The sequence below is a fragment of the Scatophagus argus genome, chromosome 1 (assembly GCF_020382885.2).
Source record: "Scatophagus argus isolate fScaArg1 chromosome 1, fScaArg1.pri, whole genome shotgun sequence".
Classification (NCBI taxonomy): Eukaryota; Metazoa; Chordata; class Actinopteri; family Scatophagidae; genus Scatophagus; species Scatophagus argus.
Genome location: NC_058493.1, coordinates 8,787,448 through 8,808,416, shown reverse-complemented (window position 1 = coordinate 8,808,416; position 20,969 = coordinate 8,787,448). Strand labels below are relative to the sequence as shown.

The window sequence follows — 20,969 nt, the reverse complement described above, 5'->3', positions numbered from 1 at the left end:
AATGCTCCCACTGTAACGGCTCGGCTGTGGAGAAACTGGCTGGAGGTGATTGGGTGTTACTGTGTACTGGTGTGAATCTCATGTCAGAGACGAGTCAACCGAGCACGGTCAACAAGTTCATCAAGAAAAGAAAAGGGCGTGGTGCAAGGCAGTGATGAGCTTTCGCATTCTCTGAAACAATTTAGAAATACCCAAGGACCATCCCTTTATTGTTTGTTTTATATAGCAGGCAACAAAAAACTTTTAGACTGCATAAAAGGATTCAGCACTTCCAGGTTTTGTCTGTTAGAAGGAAAAGCAGCATTTATTCCACATAAATGCACACGTGGAGTTTCTGATACCACAAGCCAATCTAGACCAAACTGAGCTGGACAAAACCCATTACAGAGCTCAAATGACGCTTGGTGGGTAGACTGGCATCAGTCAAACCCACAGGCTGCCCCCAGGTCACACCAAAGCTGGCACTTAGAGTTTTAACACACAGACAGCACACACATTATCCAACTAATGACGGAATTACAGCACTGACTCACCATGTAGCTACATGTAAGCGATGGGGGGGATGGCAATAGATTATCGTCTGAGAAAAGAGGCACTTTCCCAGGAAAAGCAGCTGTCAGTGAGAAAAAGAGAGGGAGAGAAAGAAAGTTAAGTGGAGATGGACATAAACTCCCAAGAATGGAGGCTTAGATGATTGTAATTATGACTTTATAAAACACTCAATACTGTCATTATCATTGAGTCATATGTCCATGCAAGAGAAAGGGATGTTTAAAGGGATGTGTCATCAGTGTTTGAGGTTGAAACGAGTGGGACAAGTTTACACTGGGAAGGAATAAGATATACAGAGTGTCCTTTAAAGCTGGCACAGTCAACAAACTTTTATAACATGTCCAAGAGGACGCAATGGATTATGGTAACTGTGTGTGTGAGTGTGTGTGTGCACACGTACACACGCGCATGTTTTTCCTGCGTGCAAATATGTGCATGTTTTCATTTTTACTGAATGCTCATGTTCCTCATACAGACACATGTGGATATGTTTAAATGTTTACATGCTCGTATGAATGTGTACTCATGCTGTGTGTGGATCTTTGTGTCTGTGTGTGTGTGTGTGGAGAGAACCGAAAGTGTCTACGCCTTAATACCAAGAAGCTGTAAGCGCGAGTACAGTGACTATAGGCCTCTATGTTGCGGTGACTCTGTATAAACGCTGTGGTTGCTCTGTTTTCTTACTTGGGTTTCAGAGCGAATGTCTGAAAAGTTCATATTTTCAATGGCAGCTCTGAAGGAACCATAAATTCACAGGGTGCTGTATTTTTATCCTCTTCATATAATGAAAGTTCCAGAGGACAAAACCGTCCCGGCGAGGGTGGGGTGGGTTGTGAGAAAGCAGTGTGGGGGTTGATTGTGGTTTTGAGGACATAAGAGAAGGGTGCAACTGTACTGGACATGTAGCCATTTGGGAAAAGCGACTCTGAGAAGTGTTCCCCAGAAAAAAAAAAAAAAAGAGCAAACAGTGTGCAGTATGTCTGTCGGCGTTTCCAAGTGAAATCCAATCGAGCTGGATCTGAACATTCTCAAGCAAAATGGCTCCAAGTTCAATTACACATTACAAGCTGCATGACAGTTTCCATTGTGCAATACTCAATCTAACAAGACTGCACTAAATCGGCCAGGCACCCCCGTTCACACTGGAGTCAGTGTGCCGAGACAGGAGGGAAAGGCCCTCGACAAGAGGCCCTCTTAACTACTCTATTATGGTAACACATACCTGTAGAGAAGTGGACACCTGAGACCTCAGAGCCAAGCAGCTAGAGGCAACCAGCTAACTCAACCCCCTCTGGTTGCACCCTCTTGTACTTGACTGTTGTCAAACTGTTATGGTTCTAATGCTTTTGTGTTGATTGTGGGAGTCTAAGTCATGAGGAGATTATCTGGTGGCCCTATAGCCTCAGGCTTAGTTCTTGTAATGAATCTGAAAAATCCTTCCCTTTAATCTCTGCTCAGAGGACAAAGTTTCACTATACTGTACGCTGATGATACAATGCTCATGCTGATGAGTATCATTTAATCGTCAGTGACACTTCACAGGTCCTAGGCACTGAAGCTGCTTCGCTCAGGCTGTTCCAGAGTGTAATTCACAGCTCATCCATGTAACCTCTTTTCCCTTCGGTGGCGGAGAGAGGAAAAGAGAAGCCCCTCTTCGTAGTTAGATCACTGTGGTGGTGGGAATGCTGGAACCAACCCTGTTAAAACTTGAAAACATTCCCTCTTCAAACCACCATGACTGAGTAGATTAGGCCCCCATCCGCAGGAAAACAATCTTATTTCCTGAAGATATTTGGGGCGTTTAATTCAGAAACAATGTTGGCTGGCGCACTGAGCCTCTTTCATTGCGTGCTTTTTTTTTATTACCGTTCTAGGAGTTATACAAATAAAGTAAATGAGTGGTTCAGTGAAACGTGTTAAGATGCACACCGAATACATTGGTGTCAGGCTTAATTATTCTCCCTGACGGGCCTTTTCTTGTGTCTACACCAGTTAAAGTCAGGGGAAAAGAATCAGAGAAACATGCGTTCATGTGTATGTGGTATAGTCTTTGTAGGAGGCATGTCATTGATGACACACGGCTATGTGCATATTTCATTGGGACATGCATATTTTACAGTGTCATCCTTGGCACCTCACTGGTTTGTTCACAGTATGTGGAGAGGGCTGAAGCAAGGGTGCATTTGTCACGATTCTGTGATACTGAAAATTTGTACATTAACATTAGGACGTGGTTTTGGACATGGACACTCCCTGTCCCGGTCCCTCTGCACTGCCACCACTGTTGTATCAGAAGATCAGTGACTGACCTTGATAGTACATTAAATATTCTGTTTGTATTACTCGTTTTATTTGTTTCAATGTTCAGGGCTGCCAACTTTTCAGTTTAGTATTGAGTGAGATTGGAGCCACTGCAGGGGTTCAGGATCATCACTGCTCAACCCAAAGGAATTTGTTTGAAAAGTTTAGCAGCCAAATTCACAATGTTAAAGAATTTATAGATGACAAACCAAGTCAATAATCATAATCATGGTAGTGAGGAATCGGAATGACTTATTAGAACACTTGCCAACCTCTGAACATCAAATCCTAAAATTTTTAATTTCAGATACTGCTTTCCTGTATTGCAGTGAATGATTAATGGATTAATGGAGGACGGGGACATTGAAAAATTGCACTCAGAATCTGGCAGGCTGGCAAATAGCAACATCTGAAACATTGTATGAAAAGTCAATGAAGAAGAAAAGCACTTGGTTTAAACACAGTGGATTTCACAGAAAACAAACTAGATTTTATTAGCTAAAAAAATCTATTGTAAAATGTGTCAGTGGGTGGGACTAAGTGAGTCCCAAGGCCAGTGTGGGACTGTTGGCAGCCTGTAAAGTTGTCATACTGTATAAAGAAGTATGCTATAATGGACGGATGTAACAGTTAGCTGAAACATTACCTTAGCTATTGCCCTATCTACTGAGATAATGTTACCTATTTAAGTATTTAGTTGCTCAGACAGATCTTTTGAAAGGGTCCATAAAAGAACATATTTTCTACTGTATATCAGTGAGACAGATTGGTATTTTCTCAGTATCGGGGTGCAGGTAAAGAAAGTGATGGTTACATTGTTGTCCTTGTTAAGATTTTTTTTACTTTGAGGGTATGTTTTTAAATTCAATTTACCATCATTACGCTGGGCTGAAATGAAATATCCTCCACAAAGAGCACTTAGTCACAGCCCAACCCAAAGTGAGAGGCTGTGGCAGACTGTACAGGAGCCGAGCGAAGCCAAATGTGCTTGTGCAGCAAACATGATTGCATGTGGTAATTTCCTGAGCTCTGTCTGCATGGTGTTGTGGTTGAAGGAGTGATTATACTGTGCCAGAGAAATGCTAATGTATGTGTTCACAAGAGACATAACATCCAGACACAATTAAAAGCACAAACAAGTGTCAGCCAGTGTTTGTGTTAATAACTGGGTTTGGTGGAGAAGGGAGTGAGAGGGTGAAAAACAGGGAGAGAATGTGGTCACAAACACGTGTTTGCCTGAGCTCAATAGAAGAAAGAATGGCAGCTTATAAGTGGAGTCCAACTGGAGACAAGGAGGGGAGTTGTGTGGGCGCTGGGATAAATTTCGACTGTTAGGCCGTACACCTCCTTGCACCCCCAACTCAAGTAGCTCCCCCTAAGAGTCCCTTCACACACACACACACACACACACACACACACACAAAATCAGTACCAAGCGTGTAGACACGGCAAAGTTCACAGGACTAACTTCAACCATATCACTCACAGCTAATAGCCCTGTGTGCTCTGGCTACTCATGCTACAAGCACTTGATCATTGTGTTGTGTTAGGTGCCTCTGGTCCTGCTGCCTTCACATTCAGCCTCATTCACCCATACAGACAGCCAAGACGGAATTCAGTAAAACTTTGCCCCAGCCGCTGGTCAAGAAATGCCTGCGGTCAGAGCGTACTTGAGTGGAAAGATGAGATTCTGGACAAGTTGAAACAAGAATAATGCTGTACTGGAGAGCATATATGACTGACAGGAAGATCTTGGGGCTTAAATGATTTTTGTGTCTTAATCACTGCTTGTAAGAAAAGGCTTTGATGCTTACACATCCCTGACATGTTTCAAAGTGCTCATATTAATTTGTGAATGTGTGTATTGTTTTAAAATACACATGCAGACACATGTAGACATGGACCCAGGAGATTTGAGAGCAGATCTGATTGACCAGTGTCAGAGCTTGCTAATACTAATGAGGCTGGGAGTTTATCCTCTCCAATGTTTTCTTTATTGATCGCAGGCAAGTACATCTTAATTGGTCTGGATCCCTCAGAACTGGAGTTATTAGTGTATTTACACATACCTATGCATGCACTGACATATATTTATAACTGTCCAAAGATAGCTCATGAATAAGAGAAATGGTGTACAGACCTCAAATATGTGCAAGCGATCCAGCTATTTACCTGTGGTGGTTCTGATTTTTAGTGCCACGTATTATCTTACAATGACATTTTTGTTGGATTTGGGGGGGATCGTGCCAGATGTTAGTGTCTGATTGCCTACGGTAAAAACATGACACAACACGAATCAAAAACAGATCCCTCTCTCTTAAAACACTATTGCTCATTCATTCAGGGGGAGATCACATATCGTGTTCATGTGTTGCCAAAACACAAAGTGTCTCAAACTATTCCAAGATTACAGCCTGAGATAGCTCTGCTTATCCATCTGTCACCGTAGGAAGAGTTATCTTCTCTTGTTTAAGTCACTCAGGCTCAACGTCTAATCTGAAGTGTGTGTTTGTGTCACTACCATACACGGTGAGGCGCTCAAAACAGGCCTTATGTAGAGAAAGAATGTTGCCCAGCCATAGCCTCAAAACTTCCCCTCCACATCATTCCACTCTCTCTCCTGTCTGCAAGCTTTCAATTTGATGTTGACGATCCTTTTTATTTATTTTTTTTTCCAAAGTGTGACTTATTATCTGTGTTGGCGTATTCCACCTGGCCATACAAAGCCCTTTTTTAATGTTGAAAGAGCCTCACTGCCTGATACATCTTTAAAGATATGAATGTTGAAGGAGGAGGGTGGTCATGGTTTCTAAAACACTTACACACATACAGATGAAGTGTGTCTGTGGTATTTAGGCCTTGCTGTGTTTGGAGTCTGTATCCTTTGTCCTCCAGCATCCTCCATTTGTCCTCTGATAGAAAACAGTTTGAAGAACAAGGAAAGAGCTCTTCTTCACAAGGTCAGATGCTTAACTATCACACTATGCCATCGATGGCTGGTGACTTACAAATCATAAGTATTGATCATGGCAATGATCATGCTGAATGTAGGGCAGACAGTAAAATCATATCCACTTAGGCTTAATAGCCCACATTAAAGCAATTATGCACACAAAATAGGACTGTCTAACCTTACGCATATTATGCTCGTCCATATATCTTTTTTTTTTCTTTTTTGCTTAGCATTTTTATCCATGCACTTCTGATAATGAATCAAGGTTTTACTTGCTATTGACTGCTTCAGGTGGAACAGCTGTAATTGGTTGGGCGACCCCTCATGAGCTCTACACCCTGTAGCCTTGAAGGTAAAACTGCTCCAGTCGATGACATAATGTGCATAAGGTTTTCACTGTATATGCGTGTGTCAATACTCATGTATTTACTAATGAGTGCCGACTGGCAACCTGCTAATGAAGTTGGTGCATTTGTAAGTCAGTCAACAGGTCAAGGACTGGAGGGGATAAAGCAGTTAAACCATTTTCCGTTTATTTCAGGTAAATATTTGAAATTATGGCTAAGGTGTATGTTTTCAAAAAGTGTTTACTCCAGAAACACAGCTGTACTGCAGCAGCTGGAGGTTAAATGCCTTGCTGATGGGCATATTGATTGTGCTTATGTGTTGATTTTTAAACATTATTTAGGAATTTATTAGCATCCATTAAGGCAATTTTTACTGATTACCGTCTGTTCACAAGCCCATCTTAATTTACCACAAACTCAAGGTTTTACAGTTCAGACGTCAGGAAAATCTGTGGACATTTTTGCGGTGTAACCTAAAACATGACGTTTGCCTAACCCTAACCAAGTAATTTTTCTGTCGAAACCTAACCAGATCTGGAACACAGTGTTGTCACAACATAAAACACGAGGCCAAAAGGAGTTAAAGTTTCAACATATCTGTGATTTCCAGAAATTTCCTTTGTTAACTTTTATTTTGGCATTGCGTATAGTTTTATGTGGTCGGGTTATGCAGTACTCAAATTAGTTACAATTGGACTGGAATTTTTTTTTTTTTTTTTTTAATGTTCGCCGATATGTAGAGTTTGTCTGCATCAGCTGCAAAATATGTATGCACACAAGTTTGTTTTTCTCCAATAAGCATCCTCACATTCATCTAATTGTCCTTTGTGGCAATGTGGCAAACTCAACCCATCTAGCACCTGTCAAGCTGACACAAGCCATGAAAAATATTTGCAAATACTGTTTTAATAAGGTCTGTTCCACAGGCATTCGCACCACTCAAGCTCATGTGTGTCGAAATTGAAGTCATTAGTTCATTAATTCATTAAATTCCAGGATTCCTGCAAGTGACAGACAGTGTGATTATAAGCTATTGGTGATATATGCAAGTGAACCTGTTGACTGTCGGTTCAATGTATTCCCAAAAAGAGAGACATAGAAGTTAGATTCTACAAATAAGACCAAACTGAGGAATGGTTTTAACTGTTCCCATTTAGAATATATGTATGCAGTAAAATAATGTGTACTATGTATACTTGTTGGAGAATGTGAAACAGCTTGTGAAGCAAAACACTCACTTAGAAACTTCATTTTTAACGCCACATTTCACTCTGTTGATTCCATCTTTTGTTTAATAACCACTTTTTCCTTCTTTGTTTTTATCTGCTTTAAGATGAAACATGCTCATGAAAAATGTATTGCCGTGATCTGCATATGCCGATTCCCCTGATTGGGTTGCCGTCTCTTGTTTGGAGAGAAAGGAATGAAAGCAATATCAGCAGCATGAGTGAATCTCAATTTTCTCCTTTTGACAAATGCATTTCATCTCAGGCGTGCCAGCAGAAGAGGTTATCAGAGCCGGAACGACCTCTACCTAAACCTCTCCATCCAGTCCATCAAACATAAAGAGGGAGAGAGCAAGCGTGGGCAATAAATATTTAAAGAACTTTAACCGGTAACATTTAATGTGAAATGCATGCCAGTCCAAGCATTGCTACGTTTACAGTGGCTTCTCAGTATACTTGCAAACACTTTATGTAGCTTCTAATTTTAACTTTAAATTCTGGGGTTATGATGTATGGGCAAATTACATGCATGTTATTTGAGGGGGAAACTGTGGCATGTGTTATTTTGCACCGCACCCTTAGAAAGAACCACCATCGGTGGAAGAGCATGCACTCCAGAAAGATACAGAAAGTGAGCTTTCTTCGAAAACTTATGTCATCAAACACTTTCATTATCTAACGTTAACACCCAAGAGATCGACATTGCCTCGAAGATATGGAGTTATAATTGCTTTTATTGGTTTATTGTGTGAGCGAAGGAGCTCTTTGATGTATTTAAAGGACCAACCTAATGAATCAGTGAATGCAGAAACGGCCTATCCAGGGAGCTGATCTCAAAGAGGGTGATGGTGGGGGTGGGGATGCATATGTGTGTGTGTGTGTGTGTGTGTGTGTGTATGGGAGGCAACAATGCGTTCTTTAGTTGCAAGCAATGGTGAACAAGCAAGGACTTAATCAAGCACAGTTGGCCAAAGAGCAGGGGATAGGAAGGCATGGGGTGTAATCAAGTGTAAACATCCTATACAATGTTGAATGGAGAGATGCGTGACCCCAGAGTTATGAGAGCAGGCTGGATAGAGGGGGGTGGGCTTATTTAACAAATATGTAGAAGTGCTTTTGCCCCCATAGTGACTGCTTCACAAGCCCGCCGACAGCACTGCCAGCCATTAATCACCATTTGTGAAGAGAGCAAACCTTGTTGAACAGAATAATGTTATGTGCAAACACTGTGCCTTCAGCACTGTTTGATTCTGTACTGATTCTGTGCTTGGTGATCTTTGTCGACTCATTTCCAGCGGCTTGCACGATTTCGTTGCCTTTTGCTTCCTTTGAAGCTAGCACACAGGTTGCTGCGAGAGGTTGGTGTGTTTTGGTGGAGGTAGAGGGCAGAGGAAGACGTGTGGATCTGGTTACCCCCCTGGCTTTTCCCACAAAAGTGATCAGAGACTGAAAGTTGATAGCGTGTGTGCCTTGCAGCAGGTTTACTCGCATTTCCAGTTTAACCTTTTTATTAAACTGTCTATTGTACTCTGCCCACAGACCCTCCGTTACATTCTCATGCCCATCAGGTCAGTCAGGTTAACCGCCAAAGGGAGGTAGCAGGGAGGAGGGCAACACTATCTCATCTCTGCCCCTCTGTCGCTCCGGAGCCTGTGCAACACATTGGAAGAAAGGGAGAGAAGTATATACTACAACCGTTTGATGAGCAGCAGGGCAATAAATTCATTAATCATCATTATATGCCTCATCAAACTCTTTGCCAGCCTCTCCATGGGAGTTACACAAATTAGCCAGTGAAAAAAGCAGTAATTTTAGAGGAGCTAGGTAAGTGCTTTTTGATTGCTTTCTTGAACAATGCTTCCCCTGACAAGCTAATAAATCAGATCTTTCTATGCTTAAAGTGCAGCTACTGTGAACCCAATCTGAGTTCCCCAAACCAAGAAGGGGGGGGAAGGTAAAGGACAAGGGGTTTTACTACAGCCAAAGCTCTTTCACAGATTTGTTTTGGATTCCTCCTCTTTATTCTGCAACAAAGAGGCCCGAGTACAAAGCTTTTGATAACTGAATGAACTGCTGTTATGTCTCCTGATGCAAGCAGGGATTTTCTCATATGGAGTGAAAAAAAAAAGCCTCATGTTTGACTTGAGTTGAAAAATCCTGTGCCAATAGTGACCATATGGTGCAAAATTCAATTAGCTCTTCTTTTTCTTTTCTTTCTTTTTTTTTTAAGTCTGCATTTACACATCATCGGCTCAAGTGAGAGGGATAGGCAGATGCATAGCTGTGGCTTGCATGCCTCATGCAATACAGAGAATCCTAGCTGGCAGGTGACGCTTACCTACTACAGCGATCATATCCTTCCATCCAGATGGCCATTCCATGCAAGACCAACAAATCATCCATCAGACTGGAAACGACTCCTTTATTGAAAATGAGGTCAATAGAAGATTTGAGCCTGGTTTGTGACTGACCATGTTAGCCTCCTTCAGGTATTAGCAGCTTGCAGTTAGTACAGTAGATGGGAGGTCTCGTGTGGGTGCAGTTGGAGGGGTTGGTGAAGGGGGGTAGTTTGGGGTGGTCTTTATCTGTTTAAAGCCCCTCTCTGATGAGATTACCTATTGGATTTGGCTGTAAACCACCCTGTTAATCAGGGTGCAGCAGCCAACAAACTCCTATTGGCAACCAGCCACTGCTTGATTTTTTTTTTTTTTTTTGGATCGGTGGTGGTTGGGTTCAGGAAGAAAAACATACTATCAAACATTTTTTTTTCAGTGGAAATCATCTGCTATGTCTGGAATGTGCAGGTGTCAGGTGTAACCTGCTTGGACATGAATTAAACTGATTTGTTTTCCTCTATCTTTATTTTTACATTTGGGCTGGCATTTAATTTGTATGTTGAATGACAAAACTCAGCAGCTACCTGCAAGACCAGAGCAGTGCTTCTTGATTGGATGGTTTCCGAGTTGCATCACGAGCAGGCACTTAACTAAATTGGCACCGAGACACCGTCGCACATGGGGCCCATGCAGCTTCCTTCCCTCATTGTGTGGGCGCGAGGGCCAGTCTGGAGCACAGAGTTTTGAAAGAGTCCTGCAGCGGCGGGAGCGTCCCCTTGCCCCTCCTCATTAACGTTCTCTCCACACACCGTTGAACTGAGCATGGCTCAAAATAACTTAGGGAAGGGGAGAAGAAAAAAAAAATCACTGCCCCGTTTATCTCCATCATGGGAACTGATCTAATTAAGTAAGTGCCCATTTGCTTCCGTCAGACTACACCAAACTGGGAGGAAAAGTGGAAAGCTCGGTGCAAACAAAAGGGCCAGCGGTGAGAGAAGGTCCATTTGTTGTGCAAGGTGGTTTGGAGATGGTAAAGTGTCCCAGATGAACGGTGGATAATGCTAATGTTACAGGCAGTGTGTGTGAGCGCTTATGTCAAAGCAAGTGTGTGTGAGTGCAGGCGTTGCGGCGGTCATTAGGACAGATATCTGTGTGGTAATGTGGAGCAGATGTTGAGAAGAAAGGGATCATTTAAAAAGGGCAAATGTAAATAAACAGTCAGGCAGCTTGGTACCCCTCCTCCCTTCTGGACCCTCTGAAGTCACTGAAAGAAAACAGTTCATCAATCTTCATCACAACCATTAATACTGTTGTCTAATATTAAGGGGCTGCATTACACATTTATTGATGCTTTTTTTTTTTTTTTAAATGTTCCCTCACAAACCACATACACTATATTATTACCATTTAACAAATACAGAGACAGTGACCCGGATGTAGCCCAGTCAGAAGAGATCGATACTACATGGCTGTTATGTTATTTTAATACGTGTGATGTGATGAAAACTGCTGAGCAGGATACTGCATTACAGGTGGCGTTATTGTGTCACAAAACACAGGCATTAGTCAGTGTTTCAGGAGTGGGTGTGCTGAAGTTGCTCACCTTGCGACCAGAGCGAGGAGGAGCCAGACGAGGACACTGACTCAACCTGTACAGACTCACAGGAGGAAGAAGCTGCCGGTGGCTCCACCTCCAGACTGGATGCACACACTTACTGCTCTGTGGCTGTGCATACCTGAGGGGGTTTGGCGTGGAGTAGAAGTCCCTCCTGCGCATGTATGTGTTGTAATGCGTGTTTGTGTGTGTGTGCGTGTGTGTGTGTGAGTGCACGTCACCTCCTCCAGGGCAGAGCAGAAACCCCCAGTGTGGGCGCCAGTGAGCCCTTACAGGGCCACTGAACACAGACCCTTTGCAGTCACAGGGTCAGGAGCTCACGCCACACTGCTGTCAGAGCAGATTGGTCGATGAGCAGCCCCTTTCAAGGAGTCATGGTGCTCGCAGTGTTGGGCTCTGCGTGTGTGTGTGTGTGTTATGTCATTTATGTATTTAAATGAGACAACTTGTTTACATAGCTGTAACATTTTGAATTTAAATTATCAGGTTTTAAAAAACTCAGTTGTATTTTATTTTGTGTAATGAACACATTTTAATAATCCAAACATTCCTAAATAGGCTTATTATTACTTGCCACTGGAGCTGAATCCCTCAATTCTCCCAACCTCAACCCCTGGCCTCCTAGGACTTCATAGTTCATCACTCTCCGTTAATGTTTTTCCCCCCTTTTCCCCTTCTTCATAGAAATGTTTTATTTATGTTGGGGAGGGGGCGGACACTTAAACCATCTCACAGCTGAAAATTACACGTGTAATCTGTCCCAGAGGAACTCCACTGAGAAATAGAAAAACAGTCCGTGAAGTGCAAAAAAATAGTGGTAAATCACTCTCTGCCACCTTATCTGGGTCGCTTTACACTGTGTGTGTTCATGACCGTTTTATAACTCCACTTAACATGAATGTCAGAGGGGCCAAAGGCTTGAGACTCGCAGTACCTTGACATGCTTTCTTTTCCAGTAGTGGGTGGATAAACACATGCTTCATAAGTCAATTGTTTAATTCAAAGTAAAATTGAATTTATGCCCAAACACAACACATTTAGTGGAGTCCAGTTTCAAGTGCAATCTCGCTAGAAGACTACAGCTGAAATATTGTGTCCTCAATTAGCCTTCTCATTTAGAAAATGATGAAGATTAAATAGCCGTGAGCTGTTACTGAAGTCCTTCTCACTAAAGCCGACGCTCACTTCTTTGCGTTCAAAAATGAATGAAGCACTGAATGTTCATGTTCTTGTGGCACATTATGCAAGAATGGCCAAAAAAAGTAAAAAAAAAAAAAAAAATGTTAAAAAAAAGAAAAAAAATCTGAGCAATAGTATTTATTGTTATTTTTAGAAATATTATAAAACCCTGTAGAATATAAATGTACGTGGTATACAGAGCAGACACACAGCTGGTCCCTGTAAAACATTATAGTGTTTTGTGTGTATGTGTGTGTGTGTGTGTGTGTGTACTTGGGTTTGAAGTCGAAGGCTATTTTTGAAGAGAGAACGCGAAAATACAAGGAAAGCAAATGTCTCAACAGCCGACTGCATTTCAGTCACAGATATGAACGACCCCCTTTGCTGAAAAAGGACATCCTCCTTTTATTTCAGCCCTCTTTTACACCGCATTTGGCACCACACTCGTGTTTCTGATGATGCCCCCTGCGAATAATCTGTGCAGGTCAACTACAGCTGGTGTCTGTTTACGCATTTGAGCTGAATTTGACCCCAACTCGTGTATGTGTTGTATCGTGTAGCCGGACGTTTTATCAGTATGGGCTGTTTATACGAAGCAGCGTTTTTGGCCCGCTGATTAATCCATCAGTGATATCGGGAGTGTGTTTATCAACAGGTTTTGGTTTCAGCCTGTGCTCTGACATACAGTAGCATTTGAGACGCGTTCACAGAGCTGTCCAGTGGCAGGTGTCTAATCTGTCTGCTCCACAGCTCCAAGTTTCTTCACAGGTCTGCCCCCCCACCCCATCGGCATGATGTCCTGCCAAACTACTGATATCACAGGCTCGTAGTTTGCAGTAGGTGCTTTTTCAATAGTGTCAAATCAGTGATGGCTGAAGTGATCTCCGGTAGGTTGTCAGGCAGATAGAATTGTGTATAAACAATTTAATTACACATTGTTTCTAAAACGTGCACGCTTTGACTTTTGGCGTGCAGATGTATAAAAGATACACTGAGTTATCAGACGGGGGAAAAGCGGATTTTAGTGGTTCCTTAAACACAGCGTAAATTGCATGTTTTTGTTTTCTAAATATCTCTGCTCTTAATAGTGGACGACAAAACTGGCTGTTCGGCTTTACTTTTGACAAACCTGCACACTAGGCGGCACAGATAATTACAACAATAAAGGGATCATACGGGGCCACAGATGCCAGACGTAACTTTCGCTTCATTAGATCCTTCCGTTCCCAAAAGTGTCGAAAACAAACAAGAAACCACGGTTTACTCTTGTTATTCATTAGTCTTATATTAGCACTATTTTCAGTCACCACTGAAAGTCTCCCTCATGGCAGCAGCACACCGGAGCACACACATAAATGTGCTGTCTACTTTTAGAGTTCATATGCATACATAAACCGGCAGAGGAGCCCGCGAAGAAGTTGGTTTTCTGGAGATGGCAAAGAATATGCTACTTTTTTTTTTTTTTCATTTTCACGTTTTTTTTATGACAGGTCGAACCAAAATAAAAATTATGCTCTAATTCGATTCTAGGCAATTGGGTGAAAAGGCGCGTTTCATCTAAGCATAGTCAGAAATTGAATAGTTAATTCAGTAGAATTTAACCTTGAGTCGCGGCCCTCAGACTTTGCATATGTATGGAGAAGGGCCCTTCAGTTTTGACAATAATAATAACAATCATAAAAATTGTTACGACAGCAGTAGTAAGAAGCACTTTTCCAAACACTCAGAATGTGCTTGTGAACGCTCCCCAGTAACACCGCCGGAGTGAAGAGTACGGACCTTATCCTCCTCTTTTCTCTTCTGCTTCTCCTCCTGTCGGATTATTTTCCCCATTTTCACACGTGGGAACGGTTTCACCCCCTGCTTAGTATTCTCACATTGTAGCAATCCCAACAATGAACCGACACGCCATTCAAGCGGAGGGTAAGCCAGGGACCAAGTTGTATAAAGTTGCAGAGAGCATCTCCCCTGCAGGCTGCACCGAGCCTCTGGTGAAGGGCTGCGAATTCTCTCGCTCCGCTTCCTCAAGTAAACTGGGCTTAATTGACCGGCCTTTATCACGCCCACAAACAGTACAGTCAGCGATCAAACATGGATGTTTAATTTGTGAATTTGTGAAGGGGTGTTTTCTACGTGGTGTGTATATATGTGTATATATATATGCAGCCCGGTTGTGAACATGGTGACATCAAAGCTGTCGCGGGTCCCCCCCTCTATATGATATAAAAATATCATAACATCTGTGCTTAGGCCTGCTACTCCTATCTTTTCCACAGGGACGGAATAATGATAATGACAATAATGATAATAAATAACATGATAAATGCAGAGTAGTGCTGAGCCATTTGTGCTTTAAAAAAATGATAAAAATAAATAAATAAACTAGCATTGTTCGTTTTGTTTGTTTTTTTTTCTTAAAAAAAAAAACAATAATAAATTAAGAAATACGAGGCGGAGGGGTGGGTAAAATATTTTAAGCTGTCTCCACAGTGAGAAAGAAGTCAGACATGTTTCAACACGCCTGTCACCTGTTTGGCAGTTTAGATGATCTTGCTCCTATATTTATATTTTTATTTATGTTTACAATTACAACTTATCTTTAAATCAGGAAAGTGTATAACAATTCCACTATCAACCAACCGGCTCTGCGTTTCCACACATACCCGAAGCACACACACACACACCAACCTGAAAAACCTACTTGACGACTAAACGTCACAGTATTTACCGAGTCTCACACAGATGATTTGCACCGCAGAAACTGTGTTTGTATTGTCCCTGTGAAGCATTACTTTTTCAATCAATTCTGAGAAAACAACGCAGTTTCTAATAAAACTCTAATGCTCTCTTAGGGGACATTGCATCGAACAGTTCAATCCCTCGGGGATCAGCAAAGAAAAAACATAATTATGCTATTTAGCCGGCTGATGTGTCGCAGTCACTGCTCCAGCACACTCTGTCAGATTAAAATAGAGGGCCCGAATAGAGGACATTAAGGCTAAGGGAATTATGTAAACCTCAGGGGAGATTTCAAATTGGAGAAGGGGAAAGTAAACCATAGAGATTAATGGCAGCCATAAACAAGAGCATGCTGTCCCATTTCAGTGGAGGTCAACAACAACAACAACAATGATGATGATGATAATAACAATAATAATTATATGTAAGTATATATTTATATATATATACACACGCACACACACCCCTAAACCATAAGGGAAAAAATAAACAAAATACAACATTTTCTTTTCTTCAGTGTGCTTTTTTTTGCATGTTGGTCAAGTTTGTAATTCTTTTTTTTTTTTTTTTTTTTTTTTTTTAAATCCAATTGTCAAAGTTGCCATAATTCTCATAATAACTGTGATCATTGTGTGTGCCCCATTGGCTCCACTTCTTTATAAGTAGGCCATTTGATCAGGGATGGGTTTCCGTGACGGATTAACAAAGAAGTCCCCCTCAAATTAAGAGCAAGTGTGACACCTACCTGCAGAAGTTGGAAGAGTTAGAGGACAGTGCATGGCTACCGGCTACACACTACAGCAGTATGTGCCTCACAGCATTCTCGCTTTTCTCCAAACATCAGTGTTTCACATCTAACGCGCCGTTAGAGAGTCTCTCCATTAATGATATATAATAGGGCAGTATGTTCTAAATGCATGGTCGCGTCCCTTTTAACAGCTTTGCTACGCCTTGGAAAATAGTAATGAGGTCTAAATTTGGCATAAAATCGAGCTCATTACCGGAGTTCACCACCTGATTGCTCTGCATAAAACACGATAGGTAATTGGGTTAAATGACTGCGCCTCGGTGTTGTTATTATATCAATATCCACTTTTAGAAACGTGCTCAAGTAAAAGGGAAAAGGGGAGGGCCTGGTGGTATTTAAAGAAAAGGAACTACTAATAAGCCATAGACCAAAATGTACCTCCGTGTTTCCAACAGTTTTCATTCACGGGAAAAAAAAAAAAAAGAAAACAAACAAAAAAAAACCTCTGAATATTTGCACCAACCAAAACGAAACTGAACCTTTTTATTGTTTTGATATTCCAACATCCTTTTGCTGAATGAAGGCCTTTTCTTTCTGTCAGAGCTCCCACTGCCATAATATTTTGAGAAGATGATTGCCATTGAAACATCTGCCACGGTGCAAAATTTAATCAATACTTCGTATAAATTAATTGGCCTTGAAGCACTTTAGACACATATCAGGCAAAATAATCGCTGCACAAGTATATATATATTTTTTTCCATAATTTACTTCAAAGATAGTGTGTTGTCCATTTTAAATACAAAAATGCTACATTAAATATACATGTTAGTCTTTAATACAAATAGACTCCGGTGGCTGCAGCGATTAAGACCATTCTCGTTACATTTTAGGATTAACCATTCAGAAACTAAAAATTTGAGGATAAGCATTTACTCAGAAAATAACTGTTCTCAGAATTTGCTTCATCATGTTTTCTTTTTCTTTTTTTTTTTTTTTCAATGCAACCACAAAAAAAATAAATAAAAGTCCGCGGTGAGTGGAAAATATTCAGGTATTAAATGTTTGACATACCTTTCTTTAGTTCATAAGGGGAGTCTTTACAAAGATCTACCTGCGTTTGGCCTCTGACTTTCTGGCTCTCCCTTACCAAAGCCTCTGCTCTATTTAACACAGTCTGGTTTAATCCATTGAAATGTGCCGTGGAGCCCGTGGTTACTGAGCCGTGGTTACTGTGAAGATGTCCAAAACTGCCACCATAGTTCGTGTAGCCGGGGTAGAAAGGGGAGGTGTAATACAAAGGCCTGGATAGGACCGTGCTGTTGGGGAGCGGGCACTGAGGAGAGGACCGTGATGGAGACGGGTTGGTGCCCATTACTGAGCTCTGACCCAAACCGGAACAAGCCTGTGGCGCCTCGCCGCTGCTCTTACACCTGTCTGAGGACGTGGCGATCTCCGCAAGGGACCACAGTTTGGGTTTGGGGGCCGAAGGGGGGGAGTGGATAACAGAGGTCACGTTGCTGGTCACCGTACCCGGTGCATGGCTCAAATCTGACGGCTTGTCTTGTTGCGCAGCGGTCGGGTTCCCCCGGGGCACCGCAGAGGGAGATGAAGTGGTGGGCTTCGCGGAATCCGGCAGCAACTCTGTAGTCCGCTCCTCCTGGTCTTTTAACTCCGAGTCGCTCAGAAGGGGATCTGTGTCTTTGCCATGGCTCTCCTCTTTAAATCTGTCACAGCCTATGTCCCCTGGGTTCAGCAGTTTATGATCTAAAGCACAAATAAAGAACAGAATTACTGCCAAATAAGCGCAACATTAAAACGTTGATAAAACTGTGGCTTGTGTTGTTGGTGAACGAGAGGGGAGTGGACACCAATGCAAGCTGGAATCGGATCCATAAAAATAATTAGGCTGCTTATGCACGTTTCCTTTAAAAACAGTTATGTGTGTGCCATAAATTGTCCTCATAAAGATGTGTGCCAGCCAGCCTAAAACGGTGAATTAACTTTGCACAATTATGAAAGAGCACAAACAGTGTTGCACAAACACGAACAGTGTGGTGCAAATTAAAATCTGAGCATTCGTGGCTTTTTTTTTTATTTACATATTTTTGGATTAATTATGTCAGATCGTATCAATAGCTATTATAATTAGCTTCAACATATCAAAAAACTGAGATATAATTATCGTGCAAAGGCAATATCTTTTAGCCGAATACCCGGCGCAGTACACCAGCTGTATCCTTATTATGCAGTTAAAGATGAATTGACTGCTAAACACTTTGCGTCACCAGCAATTTCAGTCCCTGAGAAGTCAAACGAGGGGAGTTCAAGGTGATTATTATTTAAAGCAATTGTCCCATTATAAATAATATACCACCATTAACCAGCAATCAATTTTGCACCCTGAGTGGAAACGACTGCGATGAAAAATTGATGATTTTTTTCCCCATTTTTTTCCCCCTTGCACCACCGACCTGCTTCTGTGTCTGTGGAGTCTCCCTTGTCTGTGGGCTTGTTTGGCTCGTCGTCGTCATTTTTCTCCAGATCGATATTCTCGTCCTCTTCCTCGTCCTCGCTCCGGTTCCGAGGGGTCCAGGTCATCTTGTTCTCCTTCTTTAGCCTCCTCCTGGCGTTGGCGAACCAGGTGGACACCTGGGTCAGGGTCATTTTGGTGATGATGGCCAGCATGATCTTCTCTCCCTTGGTTGGGTAGGGATTTTTGCGGTGCTCGTTAAGCCAGGCCTTCAGGGTGGCAGTGGCGTCCCGGGTTGCGTTTTTACGGTATGCTGGGTCACCATAAGGGTACGTGCCCAAAGGTGCTGCGTAAGGGTGGTATCCTATTGAGCCGGCCATACCCGTAGTGTGGTCATAAGGAGAACTCTGTGATTAAAACACACAAATGAAAAGTGTGTAAAAGTTCTGTCACAGTCATTTTCTAAACTGCTTTAAAATACTTAGAATAACTCACGGCACACAAACATGGACGCACACGTAACGCGCACACGCATTGACACGCGCGCGCGCAAGCCAAGACGCACACATTTGCACAGGCACACACGCGCGCACGTGCACGCGCGCGCATTTATGCACAGGTTTAATCCAGAGGTTTAAGTGTAAAGTTAATGTGTGTGGTTTGTTGCAACTTGATGGGATATTTGAAATGTGATATCCGTCTCTGTGCATTTTAATTATTATTCGCATGGTGACAGCGTGTAGTGTCTATTCTCGCAATTAAAATACTACAATTTACTATTATGATAACGTATTGCCAGTAAGCATGATAGGCCTGGCGTTCAGTTTCTTTGCCTGTTTTTCTGCGTTAAGTCTTTGTAGCAACTAGGCCCATATAGTCAGTCTGTGTGAATGACCATGCGAACACTCACTGAGAATACAACAGAGAGGAAACACAAATTTCCTGTGTCTTTACTTAAAAGTTGCAGTATTTAAGTTTTACAACTGGCACAACTAATAGGATGATAAGAAACAGCGACCTAAATTGCCATCACACTGCGCGTTGCGGTTATGAGCGTATAAAAGCTTCGTCAAGGCATTGCCCACTCTTTCTCATAAAAACTACAATTTACTGAAGGACCATATAATAGCATACCACTCACTTAAATTAGCTTTGTTTACTCAACAACATATTTTCTGAACCTGACATTCTGTAATATTATATCCACGCACTCCGCGGTGACGCATATCTCCCTCTTAATCGCTTGGCTCCGAAAGCAAAGCGGACATTTAAGGCTTCTATAACGAGTTAATATCATCGCTTTTGCTTCCTATTAGGTTGAATAATCACCTTTAGTTTACTCACCACGTACGAGGTGAATGTGGCAGCTGCTGCCGCGTCTGCACTGTACGGTAAGTGGGAGTTGTAGCCTGGCGAGGCGCTGGTGAACGCAGTAGATCCGGCATAGGGCGCAAAAGCAGATCCCGAAGAGGATCTCCCAAGTTCCTCGGTTCTGGGTCCCGATATAACGCTGGTGCTGTACGCAGGGCACGAATACAGGGCTAGAGAAGCGGACGGCTGGTACAGATAGCCCTGAGGATACGCCATGCTGGAGCCCAGAGAGTATAAGCCACTTAACTTGCGCACTTTCCTCTCTCTATTTTCTCATGCGCTGCTGCCGGGGCGCATAGAGCCGTGTGTCTGCAGACTCGCTGTCTGTCTTCCCTTCTAAACGACAGTGGAGAAGACAAAAAGTAAAAGTGATTAAATAAAGAGAGTCTCAAATTTTGGATGGAGTGTTTTGGTCGCTGCCAGCCAGCCACTGCCCGTCGGATGTTTTTGTCTGGTTTTGTTTTTCTGTTGCTCCCTTATCTGAGTCGCACCGTTGCTCTCATGCCCGAGCAGAAGTTTTTTTTTTACCCGTCGGACGGGGGCTTTGCTTGGGAAAATGTCCTGCCAAGATGCTAAGTTGAAAAATTGAGGATCCCGACGCCTACTACGCTCCTCCTCTCGGGGTGTAGTCACCGAAGGAAAAGGCAAGCTTATGCTGGGTAACCACAGCCCTACCCAAATCCATGCTCCCTCTCTCTCTCTCTCTCTTTCTCTCTCTCTCTCTCTCTCCCTCTCCGTGTGTGTGTTTCTTCCTCACCCCTCCCTCTCTCACGTTAACTAACAATCCTTCTCATTCTCTTTTTTTCTATTTTTTTCCTCTTTAACAAGGCTCGTTGCAGTAAGTCTCAAGTGCGCCTGGCAGCCCCCCTTTGGATGGCGACATCATGCGAGTCTGTCAACTCCCAACTCTTTTTTTTTCTTTTTTTTTTTTTTTTCTCCAAATACGAAGCCGTCACTTTCACACTTGATCAATAACAAATCGGCTGTTATATGCCAGGATATGGGCTTGCAAGATACCGGCAGGAATTAAACAGGCGCTCCACTGCTGTGCTCTCTTTTTGTTATTCTTTCTTTGTGCGTAAAAAAAAGTCGTCATTTCAAGTGTGTGCGTAAAATCAACAGAATGATG

General features: G+C 42.4%; 1 protein-coding gene across 2 annotated transcripts; it reads right to left on the bottom strand.

Annotated features, from left to right (window-relative positions):
- Window positions 1-16,506: 16,506 nt before the first annotated feature.
- Window positions 16,507-20,513, bottom strand: irx5a (iroquois homeobox 5a). 2 transcript variants are annotated; one of them, XM_046417214.1, is made up of 3 exons: window positions 19,799-20,513; window positions 18,471-18,876; window positions 16,507-17,763 (listed from the first exon to the last, which is right to left on the bottom strand). In XM_046417214.1, exons 1-3 carry the CDS (start codon window positions 20,054-20,056, stop codon window positions 17,054-17,056), a joined length of 1,374 nt encoding a protein of 457 aa, XP_046273170.1. In that variant the 5' UTR covers window positions 20,057-20,513; the 3' UTR covers window positions 16,507-17,053. The 2 variants fall into 2 exon arrangements, with proteins under 2 accessions (XP_046273170.1, XP_046273257.1); XM_046417301.1 differs by having other exon boundaries at window positions 19,814-20,510.
- Window positions 20,514-20,969: the final 456 nt, after the last annotated feature.